The sequence below is a fragment of the Echiichthys vipera genome (assembly GCF_963691815.1).
Source record: "Echiichthys vipera genome assembly, chromosome: X".
Taxonomy (NCBI): Eukaryota; Metazoa; Chordata; class Actinopteri; order Perciformes; family Trachinidae; genus Echiichthys; species Echiichthys vipera.
The window spans coordinates 43,202,660-43,220,830 of record NC_139825.1 but is presented as its reverse complement, the minus strand read 5'-3'; the positions used below and the strand labels follow the sequence as shown (position 1 = coordinate 43,220,830).

Genomic DNA, 18,171 nt, shown 5'->3' with positions numbered 1-18,171 from the left:
CACCTGAACCAACAAATCAACTGTGTGAAGACAGTTCAGGTGATGGAGTAAGTCGAGTCAGGTGTGTTCTTGCTTGGTTGGAATGAAAACCTGCAGCCACAGCGACTCTTTACTGGATCAGTTTGACACCCCTGCAATATCCGAATTCAACAGCAGCGAAAGTATCAAAGCTAAAATCAGATTTTCAACCTACGACTGCCCAGAGGAAGAAAATCTACTGTGTTGGTTTGTTCAGTGACTGAATTTAAAAAATGGGGGAAATGATCCTTTTTTGTGCACCGAGGCCTTTTTTTTTCTTTTTACCGTGGGATCAAAAGAGGTATTGTTTATTTTTATTTTATACTGGCATTGTGTTTAAAATGCTGGCATGGGAGAAAAATTCAGTTCGACTCCATTTTATTTATAGTGCCAAATCCTAACAAAGTGTAAAAATGCAAGAAAGGTAAAAATTGTGCCTCTAAATTGTACTTTTTATTTTTTTTTGTCAAGCTTTATTTATAAGATAATCTCATTGAGTCTCATTCTCAAGACCCGTCATCAAGACCCAACAACAATATGACAAAGTTACAGACGGACACGACATTCATACAAAATATAAAATACTTAAGTTCATTATTTTAGTAAAGTTCTAAGTTATTTCCCTCCACTCTTGACTCTCTCTCCTCCAGGTGAAGCCCAGAGGGAGTTACCTGAAAAAGTACTGTAACCCGAAGAAGAGTCAAGGTCTCGAACTGCAGCAGATCAAACTCTACGGCCGTCAGATCCTGGAGGTACACACACACACACACACACACACACACACACACACACACACACACACACACACACACACACACACACACACACACACACACACACACACACACACACACACACACACAAACCTACAAAGTGTCATTTGTTCCTGAGCGTTTTCTCTGTGTGTCCAGGGCCTGAAGCTCCTCCATGATGGCGGCATATTTTTCGGTCACCTTCACGCGTCCAACGTAATCGTGGATGACGGCGTGTGTCGACTGACGGACGTAGAAAACGGCATCTTGGGAGTTCCCTCAGCACTGCGACCCGCCTTCACGCATCTCAGGAAGATCAGCGTACGTAAACACTGAAAATGGATAACATCGGGTGGTTTTTGTTTTAGAAAACTTCACGTTTAATATTGTATTACTGTTATTTTCTCAATGATTCACTCATTTAATTAAAATATATTTGATGTTCTGTTTGTATTTGTCATCACAAACAACTACATTAGAGAAATGTGTTGAATTAGCACAAAAGTATATGCTTTTATTAGATTAATTATTGCGTAGAAGTAAGTAGAAAAGGATATTTTTGTTACTGTAATTGAAAGTTTACGGAGCATATTTGAGCCAGTTCATCTAAAGTTCCACTTGTAACTCTGCAGACCACAGAGAACATCGACGTCTTCTGCTTCGGACACTTACTCTACGAGATGACGTACGGCCAACCGCCAGACACCGTCCCCGTCGAGCAATACCCCGCCGTCCCCTACACTGCTGTGGGTCAGTACACGCGCATGAACACACACACACACACACAGATGATGTCACATGTCTTTTTGTACCTTTTGTAGTGTCTGTATTAAAGTGTGTGTGTGTGTATGTGTGTGTGTGTGTGTGTGTGCGTGTGTGTGTGTTCAGTGTCCGTGCTGCAGTCCATTCTGTCCACAGAAGCCTGTAAGAGCAGGATGCCAACCGTGTCGGAGCTCATACAGACACCGTGAGTCCACCTGTCTTTCCTTCTGAGTTGTTGTTTAGCAGTGACACACAGTCTGTTTACAGTCAGACAGATGAAACACTTTCCAATTTAGCGATAAACTGCCGTAAAATTCCCCACGGTTAGTTTTACCACTTCTTATAATTGTTGTAATTATTTGGGACACCTTTTTTCTAGTGGCCTCTTTGGCGGTAACTGCAGGCGAGCTTTCAGAGCCTCCATCTTGTCACGTGTTGATTTTCTTTTTCGCTCATTTGTAAACTTTACTGACACACATTCACCTCTCTATTTCCCGTCCGTCCCCTATATGTTACCCTTTTGTTCTTTTTTGACACACATCAAATAAGCGTCTCTCCCAGATTTCTCCGTTAATACTTCATACGCGGAAAAACTCGATGGCTTATTTAGCTTATGGTACTTTCTTCGGCGCTTGCTCTGCTGTGACTGCACACAGTCAGGTTGTGCCTTTTTAAATGTATGCTGCCATGAACAAACAACGGACTAGTGAGAAAACGATTTTCCCCTTGGGGACAGTAAAGACCCTAACTAACTTAGTGTTAAATTACTCTTTAGGTCATCAAGAAACCAGGTTTATGTATATGAGAAAAGTTTCCTTAAATACAAACCAACGTCTTTATAACAGGACGTGCGAAGGAACCAGAGCGCCATCTTTCTTGTAGCTGATGGTCAGTTTGTGTTTTGCAGGCTGTTCAGTGACGTCCAGCTCCCACACTCAGAAAAACTCCAGATCAAGGTGAGAGACTCGGTTTTAATACAACTTCCCAGAGTTTGTCCGTGCGTGCACAAAGTCTCCTCCAGAATATTTACTGAAAAAACAAAGATGAAGGAAAGTATCAAATCTCTGAATCCCCTCTTCCAGGTTCCCAGCAGACTAAAAGAGGCACTGAAGACGGCGAAGGAGAGTCTGGAGAAGAGGCTGCACGAGGAGCAGAGAGTGGTGGGTCACTGCACTCTGTATTTATTTTCTTCATTGAAGACATTTGGGAGGTCACGTTCCCTTCGAGCTTCTATCAACAAATTTCCCCAGATCTCTTTATTTTGACTCGTTGACATTCTCGACAAAGTGCACAGCGTACTTACTGCCGAGGAGGACTTTAGTTGACTCTTGTGACATAAAGAGACTGTGGAAAAACCTCGTAGAATAATTTCCCATAACCTTTTCATGTTATAAAAACTCAGTGGATTTGTTTTTCCTGTTACGGCCACAGGATACAAATGTTCTTTCTAGAAATACAGAGTGAATGAAATGTGACTCTCAGCAGCTACTTCCATTTCTCCATATGAAGTGTTAAATTATGTACTGGTTTAACACGACCTGAATGCAAAAGTAGTGTTCAGTATAATGAATAATGTTTGTAAGGAAGGAGGATAATGTTGTGTGTTCATGTTTTATTGAAGCTCCACCAGCACAGGAGGCTAACACGAGCGCAGTCTCACCACGGCTCAGAGGAGGAGAAGAAGAGGAGGAAGATTCTGGCGAGGAAGGTATGTAATCATGCAGTGTGTCGTCAGTGAAGAAGAAGAAGAATTACTTTATTGATCCTGCAACGGGGAAATTGAATTTTTTCACTCTTATTATTAATCATGTAACACACACAGGCCCGAAATACACACACATGCACAGACAGGACCTATACATGCAATTAAGGAGAGGTGTTAGAGCGAGGGGGTTTGGTCTTTGTTCAGAAATATGTTTCAACTGCAGGAGTGTCAAACTCATTTTAGCTCATGGGACACGTAGAGTCCAGTTTCTCTTCAGGCTGATAATCTGCAGCTTTACAGTTTCAGCTAGAGTGCCTCGTGATTCAATCTAAAAAGCTGGTTCTGTATCAGCGACTACGCAAGTCTTCTGCACTGATCCGATAATATAAAAACTATAATTCACCCTGAAACAAATCTACTTTAAATGAATTAATACATGTTCATTTTATGTTATGACTGACGGTCAAACTACATAATATAAGGAAGTTCTACAGCAGGCGAGACATCAACGATAGTTATGATAACATCCATACAGGGTTGGTATGAATTATATATTATCACTTCCTCCGGGACATAAACAACACCGTGGTTCTGGGTACTGATGGATTTATTGGTCTTCTTGTATGCCGCCATCACAATCCACCATCAAACTTTAATGTAGAAGAAACACATTCACATTCACAGCACAAAGCAAACACTGGAAGATTTTATTGGACAAAGTTATCTGTAAAAGCACAGCAATGTTGTAAATCCACAGAGTTAAATTCACACGTATTTGACTATCCACAAATATGGATTTGTGAATTTGCAAATATAAATAACTTAGTAAGTAACTAAATACATAGTCATATTTACACATTTACGGACCCTCCTGTGAGTTTGTGAGTAAATGTAACATTTGTGGCTTCTTTTTTATTTATTTGCATGATTTTTACCACTGATCTGTAGAATAAACCCCACAAATATGAGGTGCAATCAGCAATTGTGTGTGTGTATTTTTGTTTTGTAAAGTTATATCCACAGAAATAAACAGTGATTTGCAAATATGTAGAACCCAGGCTGTAAATGTGTATTTTAATTTCACATAAAAATATTAGATGTTATCATAGATGTCACAAAAAATTACATGTCAACTTATATATTATATTTGTGCATTAACGGATCCATTTTAACACGTGAAACAGGGTTTGCGTATTTGTGCATCGCTTCCTGTGAGTTTGTGAGCCACATGTATTTGTGACATAATATTGTCCAATTCCTAATAAAATATTTCATAAAACACAAATACATTCAGGAAATACAAACACAACACACATACCTCGCTGGCCGCATATAATCAAAGAGGGAAGGAGAAAGACACCTGGCTCAAACCACAAAAACAAAAAAAACATCTCCTTTACTCTGCTCACCACGGAGAATCAACGTCCTGCCTCGTGTGGGATCAACCTCAAAGTGTCTGAGTGCAACACAAATTAACTTACATATATATATACACACATATAGACAAAAACATATTAATAATGACAGAAATAATAGTTATGGCAGTTAAATATACAGTATATACATATATATATATGTGTGTGTGTGTGTGTGTATGTATAAGTACGTTTTTTCCTGTTATCAGATCGGTTCTCAGTATTATGTATCACCGATGTGCAAGTTCAGATATCAGAATCACTACTGGGAAGGAAAAATTGTATGAAAATATCTCTGCTTTCTATTAGCATGCTATTTCGTTAGCTAGGTAGCTAGCTTTCACATTTGCATCGCTAATCGCTCGGCTACGACTTAAAACAAACAGCCATTTCCTCAAACCTGACAACAATTTATTGAGCATCTCTGTTCTTAGTTGACCTTTCAAGTTCTTATGTTTTTCACCATGATGAGTCTGATAAAGTTAACTGTTAAAGTGCACAAGAAATGCTTCATTTTGCAGAAGCAATATGATGCATGATGGTGACGTAACGTGACATTGAAGTCTAAAACAATGCTGTGCTTTTGTCTTTGCAGAAGTCCAGACAGCTGGCTTATGAAAATGAAGAAGACGTCTCTGTCAGAAACAACAACTCCGGTATGTCAACAAATACTCAACCTAGCCAGTTAGTTATTTAGCCAGTTAACGAGTCTTTTGTCCTTTCAAACTAACTTAATTAGTTGGTAGGTGTTACTTCAATTAGCTGAGGAGTACATTTTATCTGTTATTTGGTTAGTCTGACAGCATTTACAATCGTAAAACAAGTCTAATAACTAGTAATAATTCATTTTTCTTAATGGTAGGTAGTTAGCAGAGAACTCGAGTTTGAGACTCGGACTTGAGTCGCACACAAATGTGACTTGGGACTTGACTTGGACTTGAATTGAGACTCGTGAACGATCTTTTTATTTATTTACTTTTTGGAGCATTAACATCACGAGCAGAAAGTAATTCTCTCCCACAGAGATGCGTGAGCGGCCACACTCAACAGATGACACCGAGAGCACGTCACCTGCTGCTGCTGATGACCGGGGTGAAGTCAGTTCTGACCTCAAACTAACTTCGACCTCGTCCGCTGCGGAAGTTTCGTTACTGGTTCTCGTTGTTTGGCATTAAAAACTTCAAGCAAAGCCGAAACAAAAGAAACGATGAATGCAATGTCTCTGTGTTAAACGAAGCTGCATAAACTATCAACATTAGCTTGTTACTAATGTTAGCTTGTTACTAATGTTAGCTTGTTACTAATGTTAGCTTGTAACTATTGTTAGCTTTGTGAGAGGTTAACTTTTAGATTGGCGTTTGTTAAAATTGCCGCTGCTGCCTCCATCTGCTGGCTAACGCTGTTAAACCAGGAGAAATACACGTTCATTATTAATGTCAGCTAAAGGCAAGTTCACGTTACAGGTTTATTGTTGACCAAATAACGTTAATGTTACTGCGTTATTAGCTTTAACCATTACACTGCATTTCAGATTTATATTTCTTTGCATTTTTTATTTATTTCATAGAAAGAGCTCACTGACATTAAAAATCTTTTTTTCAGAGTGCCCTGAGACAGACGGCAGCACGACCGACAACGTTTCTGATAAACAGAATTAGCAGCCAATACAAAATACATAATACAGACTATAATACAATACAAATATATCAAATAACATGTAAAAAAGGCAAATATACATCAAAATTGAGCATAATCATGAATATATAATGCAGAACCAGATGTGTCTTCCACCAAATTATTTGAAACTTCTTTAAAAGAATCCAGTTAATTAATTAGTTCAGGTAAAGAGAACAGAAAACTTTGTTTATTTACACTAGGTTATAAGCTGTCATCAGTTGTAATCTTGTAATTATACAATACGGTTGCACTCCAACTCTATTTTATTATTTATTAAAACCATAAGAGACTTCATTAGGACTTGCTGCTTCCCTCAGAGACTTGAGACTTGACTTGGACTTACAAAAAGTGACTTGTTACCATTTCTGGTAGTTGTAACTTTGTTGGTCAGTTAGATGGTTAGTTAGTTACGTACAGCTAGGTACAGTCTAAGATGGCTTGTAATGAGATCAGTGCACACTGTGTTCAAACCTAACGTCGAGCACACTGTGGATATGAATGAATAAATGAATGAATGAATGAATGCTTTATTTCAAACATATGAAAAAAAATAAATTACACTTGAAACACGAGTCATTAAAAACCCTTTGTATGTTTGAAAAGGAGCAAGAAGAAGCATAAGCTTATTAATTCCTACCCCTTCTCCACTTAGTATCTTTACTATAGGTATGCAGTCTGTCTCTCCGTCTGTCGTATTAAAGCTTTATCAGTAGATTAAAGGAACCCTGTGGAGTTTTTCTGTCAACAAAGTTAATAACAACAGAAACGGGTCTTCTTGGTAGTGCTGTAACTTGCCATGGCGAATTCCTCCCTCGGTTTAAACGTAACGCTCTATTGTTTTTTAAATTTTTCACTTTGTTTTAAGCGCCGTTGCTTCCTGGTTTATTCCATTTCTGGGTCAAAAGCCACCACCGTGGAGTGAGGAAGGGGAGTTGTAACCCATGGAGCATGTGCAGACGCAAAACACGATATTACTCTGGTTAAGCTGCATGCACAGTTAATCTGGGTACTGAAGGAGTTATCTAGGTCTGTTAACCGGGGGTATGTGAAATCCGATTTTACCTGGTGTGCGGTGTTTACATGGTGTTTGAGAAACCGGGTTTTAAAAACTGCATGTCAACGCACTGTGTCTGAGTGGCATTACCCTACCACTTTATGTCCCTGGCAGGATTTGATGTCCTGGCATGTGATCACATCGCCTCTATTGTTTTTACCGTTTTTTTTTCTTCCTGATTTTAATAAATTTGTCTTATTTTCTGTCTGTTTTCAGGTTCTGGAGCCAGTTCCCCTCCTACATGCCCCTCTTCCCCCACCCCCCCATCCACCACAGGTAGGCTTGTCTGTCTGTCTGTATGTCTGCCTGTCTCTTTCTTTTCATCTGTGTGTCTGTCTTTTCATCTGTCTGTCTCTGTTTGTCTGTGTTTTTGAAAGTATGGGACAGGCTGTACAGCACCCTCGTGTCTCAGATCAATAACAGCATCTTTATCAATAACTCTGAAACTCAAGTTTTCATCTGAAATGTGCATGTGTGATTATGAAGACTAATCGTTTGACCTGTCTTTCTCTTCACCTCTTTTCTAATCATGTGATAACGTGGTTGTCAGACAGACGAGTGTCCTTTCAAACGAGTGTCCTTTCCACTTTGTTGTGTCTCTAGCTAGCTGGACACAGGTTGAGAAACTCTGATGTTTGGTTTCTATTTTAAAGCAATAGTCTGGCGATATTGCTTATTATTCAACAAATTCTATGAAAAGACTAAACAACGTGAGTCTCTCAATACTTTGACTTGCCTGCTGTGCCTGAGTCTGTTGTTTTCTATTCAAAATGTCAATATTTCAAGCAGCTCACAGAGTCTGTCGTTTCCTTAAACAGCTGGTCACTAGTTTTTAGAAAACGTGTTGTGGAAATGCCTGCACTCATGAGATCGATTAACTTCTGGGGCTTCTGACTCTGGGGACACAGAGCAGACCTGTCCGATGGTTAGACCTGTCCCATGTTTAGTTCTGACTCTGGGGACACAGAGCAGATCTGTCTGATGGTCAGACCTGTCCCATGTTTAGTTCTGACTCTGGGGACACAGAGTAGACCTATCCGATGGTCAGACCTGTCCCATGTTTAGTTCTGACTCTGGGGACACAGAGCAGACCTGTCCGATTGTTTGACCTGTCCCATGTTTAGTTCTGACTCTGGGGACACAGAGTAGACCTGTCCGATGGTCAGACCTGTCCCATGTTTAGTACTGACTCTGGGGACACAGAGCAGACCTGTCCCATGTTTAGTTCTGACTCTGGGGACACAGAGCAGACCTGTCCGATTGTTTGACCTGTCCCATGTTTAGTTCTGACTCTGGGGACACAGAGCAGACCTGTCCGATGGTTAGACCTGACTCTGGGGACACAGAGCAGACCTGTCCCATGTGTAGTTCTGACTCTGGGGACACGGAGCAGACCTGTCCCATGTGTAGATCTGACTCTGGGGACACAGAGCAGACCTGTCCCATGTGTAGATCTGACTCTGGGGACACAGAGCAGACCTGTCCCATGTGTAGATCTGACTCTGGGGACACAGAGCAGACCTGTCCCATGTGTAGTTCTGACTCTGGGGACACGGAGCAGACCTGCCCCATGGGACACATAATCCTATTATTGTTTTTGGCAATGATGTCAGGGAAGGATTGTCTTGCATTTTTGAGCTTCAAGTTGTAGATTTGAAGTCTTTCTTTATAGACGTCATAGCGACCCTGGAGATTTGTTTTCCTCCACCTGCGTTCAGCTTTCCGACATTCTTCTTTTCTGTTCTTACCAACGTGGAATTTCTCCATGGAGACTTTTTTGGGGGGAGGAGAAAGCCTGAATAAATGCTCCACAGGTGTTTTCTGTGATATTACGATTTGTGATGACTTTGAACATCACTCTGCACAAAGACAGCACTCTCAAAGAAAACACAAGAATGATCAGAAAGAGCAACTTCAATCTCAGCAACCTTAGAAATGCCTTGGGCATGACTAAGTCCAGAGTGTGACCTTTGTTGTGTGTGAGCTCGGTTACATGCTGAATAAATCCATGATTATCAATGACGCAATAAAGTTCTTTGGTCCCTTTGTCACGAAGTTTGTCAACATGAATGTTAAAATCACCAACAATAACTATGTAGTCGGAGTCAATGCAGATCATTAGGGGCGACCCTGAATAGTCGATTTTTCTGCGATTCGCTCCGAGGAGCCTGAATCGACTGCTAATTTCACAGTCGAATTGTTGCAAAGACCAAATGTGGTTATGAAATAATGGATTATTCCATTCTGGCTCTGGGGGTGCTGACTGTCTGATGCTTGGTCTCTCCCAATAAACAATGATAAATAGCCTATTTGGGTTTAAATATAAGCCTGGGCTAAATCTATCTGGGCGCCAAGAAATACAACAGTCTGTTACTGTTTAATCATCAGCATCATTTAATTTCAATATTTTCCCATTTGTTGTTTTTCATTATAGACGCTCAATCCGACACAGTCTGACACAGCGCTGTGAAAGTGAAACTACAGTTCTAAATATACCGTCAGCTATAGTCAAAGAAAGATACAAACAAAACACATTTATGTTACAACAACAAACACTTTTACTAAGATGCCCCTACAGGCAATGACACTAACAGTTGTTCAAGTAAAAAATAATACTCGGGCAAGTTGAGCTTGTTTTCTGGCAAGTGGATTTCCGAGAGATTATTGTAAATAAAAGGCTATTATATAAGTGTTTTATGGACTGCTAAACAACCATTTTTTGGATTTATAGATATATTTGTCCAGTTTTTGGATAAGTAGATATATTTGCATTGAGCAGCTCTCTCTGTCTCTCTTTCACCCCCTCCTCCACTTCACCGCAGTCTGCGTATGTGCTCAGTTTCTTCCTCTAACTTCTGGTTGGAGCTTAAATCTGAGCTAGGGTTGTACCGATGCATCTTGAGACGGTTAAATACGATTAAAATGTGCGACGATTCAACGTGGTTAAGATGAAAAATGAATCAGATCGCGATTTCTACTGTACTTTCTTTGTTGACGTCTGAAGTCCGTCGTCTCGTCAGACAGCGGGGCCAAGATGGCGGCGGCCGCACCAGGACGCGCTGCTCCGTTTTATCCATGGACATAGAAAGAAGTACGGCCAGAGAACACAAAATGGCGGCCCATTCATTACTATGGAGAGCTGCTCAGTGGCGCAGGCTGATGGACATAGGGAAAAGAACGCACAGTGGACACAAAATGGCGGCCCATTCGTTCCTATGTAAAGCTGCTCAGTGGCGCAGGCTCCCCTAAGCACGGCGCCATTTTTGCTTCTCGTGAACGCGGGAGGACTTACCGGATGTAGAAATGCACGAGCGCCAAGCACGAGCGGGCCTGTCTCTAACGAGCGAAGCCTCTTTGAGAGTATGATATTCTCGTATTCTTCTTTATGTCCATGGTTCCTATGACTGGGTAGTTAGTAGATTGAGTAAATGTTGTCTATATACGTAGTTGGCATATGTTTATATATTTATTTAAAAAGCCCAAATAGTATATAATGTATACTTTATTAATGGTTTGAAACAAGCAAAGAAATGTTTGTATTCTTTAGTGAACTTTTCTAAAATTTCAATCCGGACTACAACGTGCCAAAATACCATCTAAAGATAATAGAAATATTAGTTTTACTTCACTGTACTAAGCACAATCTTGAATATACCTGTGACTATTATATTTATATATTGTATTCATATATTTATTAGAAATAGTATGTCTACCAAGTACTAACTAAATAAAATACCACAAGTAGGCCTATTTAGTATGATGAGGTTTCACTACCCATATTACTATACACCTAAATTGTACACTGGCATAGACAACATAGCTAATAAAATAAATAAGTGAAGCGTATCAAGTTATAATGTTTATATTAGCCTACTAACAATGTTAGGAAATTGTGCACATCATCTCCTATAATCAATTCGCCTGTGCCTAAAATGACATTTATCAATTTCATGTAGGTCATGCTGCTAGAAAAACCTTTTACTGTGTCCATGAGATAAACAGTTTTAAAGCATTGCACTGGGATTTTACGTAGACAGGAACTAAGCTGCTGGATGTGTTTCGCTACGGCTCTTTTTAGCAACGCACCCTCCTTCTCCTGCCCATAACTCCATTTTTGTCTGGTCTAAAATTATGAAAACAATTTTTTTAGTAGAGGTCTGAATATAATTATGAGCCTTTTGATTTGTATCTATAAAAAAAATCGGTAGAGATCTCCACTTTCCCACATGTTTGGGAGTGAATGAGTGAAAATGCTTCTGGGCACAGGACCGCCGCTTAAACATGTTAGTGCTGCAGAACCGCGCTTGGCTGCTAAGCCCATGGTAGTTTACGTAAAGGGACCTGGTTTTATCGGAGATTCTAACTCAGTTTTGTCTTTTGGAAGTAAAAGAAGTTGTGTATCTTCATCCACTGATTTCCTGTCCTGTTTTTCTCCTCGCTAATCATGCTCAAAGCTCTCTTCATGCTGAGGCTTTGTTTTGGCTTCGTCAAGTTTTGATTCCTCTTGTTTCGTGTCCTTGGCAGAGGGAACAGATAGGTGACATAGGAGATAAAATAGGTTTCACATGAAAAGTCTTATTCCCATCCTGTTTAGGTATAATCCATCTGCTTTAAAAAGGGGTCTGCAGTCCAAAAAAAAGTTGAAATTGTCAATAAAAAGAACTGAGTGGACGGCACATGCAGAGGCAGAAGTCTTTCTCAACTCCTTTTCCAACGGGCGGCAGAGGCCCACTGATGGACACTTCAGTGTTCAGACAGCTGACTGTGTTTAACAGATCAATACAGTCTTGCTTCAGTACTTCAGACTTTTACCCTATGTGCAACATAATGTGTTTCACCGTTTGGTGCTCCTGCACGATAGCCATAATTTTCTCGTTCATGTCAGATACCATGTCCTTGGGAAAACAAAGAACTTTGGTGTTCTTACTGCCAAAGTTTCTCATATCTTTCAAGGCAGAGTTTCAGGCCCAGGCATTAGCTTTCTCTGTGGCCTTCTCTTCTTTTTGCTCTTACCTCGTTGTGAGCAGATGATCCAGGTCGTCAGATGGGGATCCAGGATCCTGCAGCAGTGGAGCAAATCTGTTCTCCAGTTGAACACATTGTTGTTGTTTAGGAGGTTTGTTGTTATTCCTCCCTTTGGCAGCTGTCCGGGGCTCTGTCCTGCTAGGAGCAGAGGTTGATGAGGCACTATGCTGGGATGGTAGAGCAGGCCAGCCAGTCGCATCACAAATCTCATTGCGATGGGCTCTGCCTGTTAGTCTCCCATGCATTCCCCAGGCAGATGATTTATTCTTAGGCTTAGCAGTGGATTTATTACCTTGTACACAGTCCTCCTGTTTCTTCGTAGTGCTAACTAGCCATGTGTTAGCATTTTCTCGTCCACTGTTTTAACCTGTGGATTTTGGTTTCCAGTACCACAATCTTCTGGAGAAGTTTGTGGTAGCCGTCTTCAGAGAAGGGACGCATCTTGCTGCTAATTAGCTTTGGCTCCGTCTCACTGCAGGCTTTTGCTATGGGTAGGCCAAGGTTGAGCAGTACTAAGGTCGAAAAAATATTTTTATTATGGCAGTAGCCTGCTATCTACAAAAAGTGTATAGTCCCAGTGATTTATAGATATCCAGATATATAGCAGATCAATACAGTCTTGCTTCAGTACTTCAGACTGCTGTTTCACAACATCGTTTCACCCTATGTGCAATATAATGTGTTTCACCGTTTGGTTCTTCTTTCACGATGGCCATGATTTTCTCCTTCATGTCAGATACCATGTCCTTGGGAAAACAAAGAACTTTTTTCTTACTGCCAAAGTTTCTCAGGAGTGTACCTATGTTCCCTGGGCCTATGTTCCCCGCTTTGTAAAAAAAAGGGTCCTATGGTCCCTGGTTTGTTATTTTTTCCATAATCAGTACCAAATTCCACGGCAAATAGACTTATGTAGACCCTAACCCTGACTCTAACCATAACCCTTTATCCTAACAAAATGCTGTTTTAAATCAGTGTAGGCAGAGGCTTATGTGACTGGGAAACATAGGGATGATGGCTTATTTGATGTATATTCATGCCGAAAAGACAGTGGGGTTGATTTTCACCGGAGTCACACTTTTAATCAGCAGCATGGAGCATTTTAACTTTCTCTAAAATGAGCAGAGAGTTGTTGTTGTAGAAGATGGATATCCAGTTTGCAAAGTGACTCTTGGAATATGTTCCAACACATCTGAGGTAATCATCCAGCACTTTATACTCAAGTCAAGCAAATAAAAAAACTGGACTAGTGTACTGTATGTAAACTGGAAGTAATCTGCAATAATATTAAGTATGTACAAATCAATTTCTTCATTAATCAATAATGACCCCATTGAAATGGAGTTATTATCCTCACAACTACCACCAACAAGGTCATTAAAGGTGATCTATCTATGGAAAAACAAAATGCTGCCCTGATGTTAGTGTCCTCCTCTCTCCTCTTTGTCCTGTAAGTGCTGATTGGTCCACTGAACAGATAATTGTCATCTACCTCTCTCTCCTCTTTCTGTGCTGTTTCCACCATAGAGCATGCTCCATTCTGACCGTGTCGTTGGGTAAAGTAAGAGATTTATAATGTCGATGATGATGATGATGATGATGATAATGAAGGTCACTGGTGGTTTTTAAAGCTGTCGTTCACCCTGGCTTTCCAGCAAGCTCTACCTCTACCTCTACTGATCTCAAGTGATGATAAAGTAGGCGTTAAATTAAAACTAAATATGAGTCTGAAAAAGTATGGTAATTTGAAATGGAAAATGTGTAGGAACCGCTAGAAGCCAGCAGCTCATAATCTATACTTTTAATCACATCGTAAGTTTCATGACTTTAAAATCAGCACTGAAACAGTGACACGTCATCTAAAAAGTATGAACAGTTATGTACGCCATGCTAGCCATACGCTAAAGGATGTTAGCAATTGCTATGAATGAGTAGGTTAGCGAGTCGACTCGATCTGCCAGACTTGCCGATCAGTATATTGTATGTACTGTATATAAATATATAATTTACCGCACCTTGAAATGCTTGAAAAATGCTTGAATTTGGCTTCGGAATAGGTGGAGAAACCCTGAGCTCCCTTATCTCCCTTATCCCTTATATTCATATATATTTGTTGTTCGTTTGCTTTGTATTTTGTGTTAAAAGATGTTAAAAGAATAAACCTTCAGTACGCTCTGATGCACAAACTTCGTAACTACTTCCTCATTCGAGCGCCGCTACCTTAAACTATTTAGAAGATGATGCCCAACCTTGCTGCGTTAAAAAGTAGAAATGAGTCGGTGTGAACAGGTGTGAGGACACCTGAAGTGAAGACGCTTCTCTTCTGCTTGCCTGGAACAGGGTGAACGCACATCTTTATAGAAACCTCACAATCTGCAATGACGTCCAACTCCTCACCGATTCAGACCCGATGTTCTCATTGGAGATTGTGATCTGTCAGTTACAGCATGTGTCTGTTTGTGTATTTCTGTTTTGTTTTGTTTGTTTTATCTGTTTGGGATGGGGTTTCTGTTTTTGGTCTTTTGGTCAGAAACGTATTGAACTGATAATCTGCTGCTGTCAGCTGTGGATTATGAATTTCTTTTGCACCTTTTCTTTTGACGTTTCCTCCAGGTGTAAAGAGCTGCTCCACAGTTGACCAAAGTAAATCTTTTCACAAGGTTTTGTTTAATATTCAGATTAAACTTTGTCCACAAACATCTTGAAAGAACAAGGGTTAAAGATTGAATACAAATACAGATTTAATTGAATACAAACGGTGTTGTTTTGACCGTTTTGGACTCGTATTTATCATCCTGACTGGCCAAAGATGCTCAGAGTGACACATGTTTTTGGTCCTACTTTTAGGACTAGAAGTAAAAGCATTTCCACCACTTTCTTAACCAAGATGAAGTAGAGTGCTAAGGGAACGAGTCCTAAACCTTGAAATTATGTAAGCGTTTTTACACTTCTGGTTCCCTTGTCTCAAAGTCAGTGGGGTTTTGGTTAGATGTGTCTTTAGAATGGACACAACTGGGCTCCGATCTGACACATCTGACCACAGAGGTGTAACTGTGGACGTGACTGAAGAAACATCTGAATATTACATGTAAAAAACACACTAAAGGTCACTGTGGCTGCTAAATGTAATGAAAGTCAGTTTCTTCCACAGCCGTCCTGGAGATAATCCGTCACCCCTGCAGGCAATAACGGCTCTGCAATTCTTAAATTATTAAAATCTTACCATGTTTTTGCTGTTTACCACAGCCAAAGACACGTTATTCCACTGAAAATATCATCCTCAAACTGATTGTCTCCTGCAGTGACGGGTTTCTCTAGACTGATGGACGTCCTTTCATTATGTTGCAGATAATTGACTTGATAGTCAGACAGAAGGTGGAGTCTTTGGACTCAAGTCACAGCTTTTGGCCTCTGCTTCACCCACACGTTAGAGCTCTCCTTTTTTTTTTGCTTCCCTGCCTGTAATCCCTGGGTTTATATTCGGTTTGGGATGCAAAATGGCACAGCTGAAGAGACTATACAGGGTTTAGGTTCAGTTCCCCATCAGTTCACACTGTTGATTGAATCTGAGCCTTTTGACTCAATATTCTTGAATAAAACTTTTGTTCAAAGCAATTCTTACCATTCTTGCCTGTCTCACAGCGCTTCCCTCCATCCAAAGACCCACCCTCTTCCCCCTGCCTGACCTCTGATATCCCTCCTCCCCCGACACGTGCAGTGAGAGAGAGATGCTGCGTTTAAGTGCCATGGGAAGTCCAAAGTTTTGGACCTCCAAATATGCAAAATGCACTGAAATTCCTGTCAACGAGGAGCCTTCTGCTAGAGGATTCAGAGGAGATCGACCCCGGTTCCACTTTGACAGCCATTCCAGTGTATTTTGCCAATTTGGAGGTCCGAAACTTTGGACTTCCCATGACACTTGAACGCAGCATGAGCAGTGCAAGTGAAACAGAGCGACGAATGACAGAATATTTTGAGAATTTAATATTTTTGAGTTTGTACACCTGGTGGATTTGTTTTACATTGTAATGTGCCGTACGCTAATTAGGAGCATTTTAAGATTACAAAAGAAAAGTGTAAAGTGTGTAAGTAAATGCCAGAATTGTAAGAATTGCTTTAATTATTGACCAACACGTGTCTGTAAAAAGATCCTGAACGTAAAGTCGGGTTGAGACTGATGGGGGATTGAGTTCAGCCTGGACACTGATCTGCAGATGCTGGTTTCACAAAGATAAACTTGTTACTCAGGAAAACACACAATTAATGTGTTTTAATAAAACTTGTGGTCACTCTTTATAAAGCGTTCATAGGCAGATGGTTAATAAATGTTTTACTTATGCGTTATAAATCAGCTAGAAACCACTAAATACTGGTTATTCCAGTGATAGTTGTCTCTAAAATCATGACTATGTTGCAAAAATAAACTTCTAATTGGGCAAATATTTGTGTTTGTAGGTAAGTCTATTTGTTTATCCTCCTCCAGCGTCACACTTAACTTCTTTTTGGCTCTTTCGTTGACCACAAACAAACCTCCAACGCATCACAGCATCTCTTCCCTTCCTTACAGCAGTTGGCGGCCGGCACACACCCATTTTAAAAAAGCAGGCAGGAAAAAAAACACAGTGTTAATAAAGACCGACTTTTCCAACGGGGAACTGAAGTTATTTTATCCATCTCGGGTCTCTTCAAGCCACCGGACTCCATATAATTTAACTTCGCAGAACACTGGAGTTGCTGATCTATTGTTGCCTCGATCTGTTGGTTGGTATTGTTTGCTGAAGGTTGATGGGGGATGTAGGGATGAAGTTGGCAACACTCAGCCTCTGTATAGTGCCTTTAGAAAGTCATGATACCCTTTTGAAATACTCACTTTTTTGTTTTACAGCCTGAAATGATAAAACATGAAAAATAGATTAAAAAAAACTAGAATAGAAGGGTTGGAAAAGTGATGAGTCCCCAGATGTAACACTTTGTGGAGGCACCTTTTGCTTTAGTTACAGCATCAGTCTGTTTGGATCTGTCTCTCCCAGCTTTGTGACCTGGACTGGGAAACATTTCCCCGTTCTTCCTGCAGAACTGTTCCAGTTCAGTCAGATTCTGTGGTGAGCGCTGATGGACCGCACTCTTCAGGTCCATCCACAGATGTTCTGTAGGATTCAGGTCCGGGCTCTGACTCGGCCGCTCTGGGACATTCACCTTCCTGTCCTTTAGCCACTGTGTTGTTTCTATGGACGTGTGTTTTGGGTCGTTGTGAACCACCTGCACATTTTCAAGTGTCTAACAGAGGGACAAGGGTTTTCCTAAAGTATTCAGGTGAACTTGGCAGCATCCATGTCCCCTTCAGTCCTGACCAGCTGCTCAGTCCCTGCTGAAGAGACACAAGCCCACAACATGATGCTGCCTCCACCAGGCTTCACTGTAGGGGTGGTGTGTTCTGGGTGGTGTACTGTGTTTGGTTTCCACCACCAGCGTTTGGAGTTCAGCCCAAAAGGTTCAGTTTTGGTCTCATTGACCATAAAACCTTTGAAACATGGCGTCACAGTCTTAAACATGTTTTTTAATGAGACTCACTGTGTCGTTTTCTCAGAAGAGGCTTCTTTCTTGCCACTTTGCCAAACATGTAGAACTTCTGACATAAACACACGTAACTCCTTCAGGGTCACCATGGGCCTCTTGGGAGCTTCCCTGATCAATCTTTTCCTGGCTCTTCATCCAGTTTGGAGGGGCGGCCCGATCTAGGCCAGGTCAGGGTGGATCCATATGCCT

At 40.7% G+C, this 18,171-nt stretch overlaps 1 protein-coding gene across 3 annotated transcripts in view; it reads left to right on the top strand.

Moving 5' to 3' along the window:
* The window catches only part of pxk (PX domain containing serine/threonine kinase), a 51,318-nt gene that overhangs the window by 24,359 nt on the left and 8,788 nt on the right, over positions 1–18,171 (top strand). The window contains exons 9-18 of one of the 3 annotated variants that reach the window (XM_083939075.1): positions 669–770; positions 930–1,091; positions 1,403–1,520; positions 1,659–1,737; positions 2,440–2,488; positions 2,615–2,692; positions 3,154–3,240; positions 5,248–5,308; positions 7,600–7,659; positions 13,933–13,966. In XM_083939075.1, coding sequence (XP_083795201.1) covers positions 669–770; positions 930–1,091; positions 1,403–1,520; positions 1,659–1,737; positions 2,440–2,488; positions 2,615–2,692; positions 3,154–3,240; positions 5,248–5,308; positions 7,600–7,659; positions 13,933–13,949 — 813 coding nt within the window. In that variant the 3' untranslated portion in view covers positions 13,950–13,966. The remainder of the gene's footprint in view (positions 1–668; positions 771–929; positions 1,092–1,402; positions 1,521–1,658; positions 1,738–2,439; positions 2,489–2,614; positions 2,693–3,153; positions 3,241–5,247; positions 5,309–7,599; positions 7,660–13,932; positions 13,967–18,171) is intronic. The other 2 variants (XM_083939076.1, XM_083939074.1) reach the window with 2 other exon arrangements.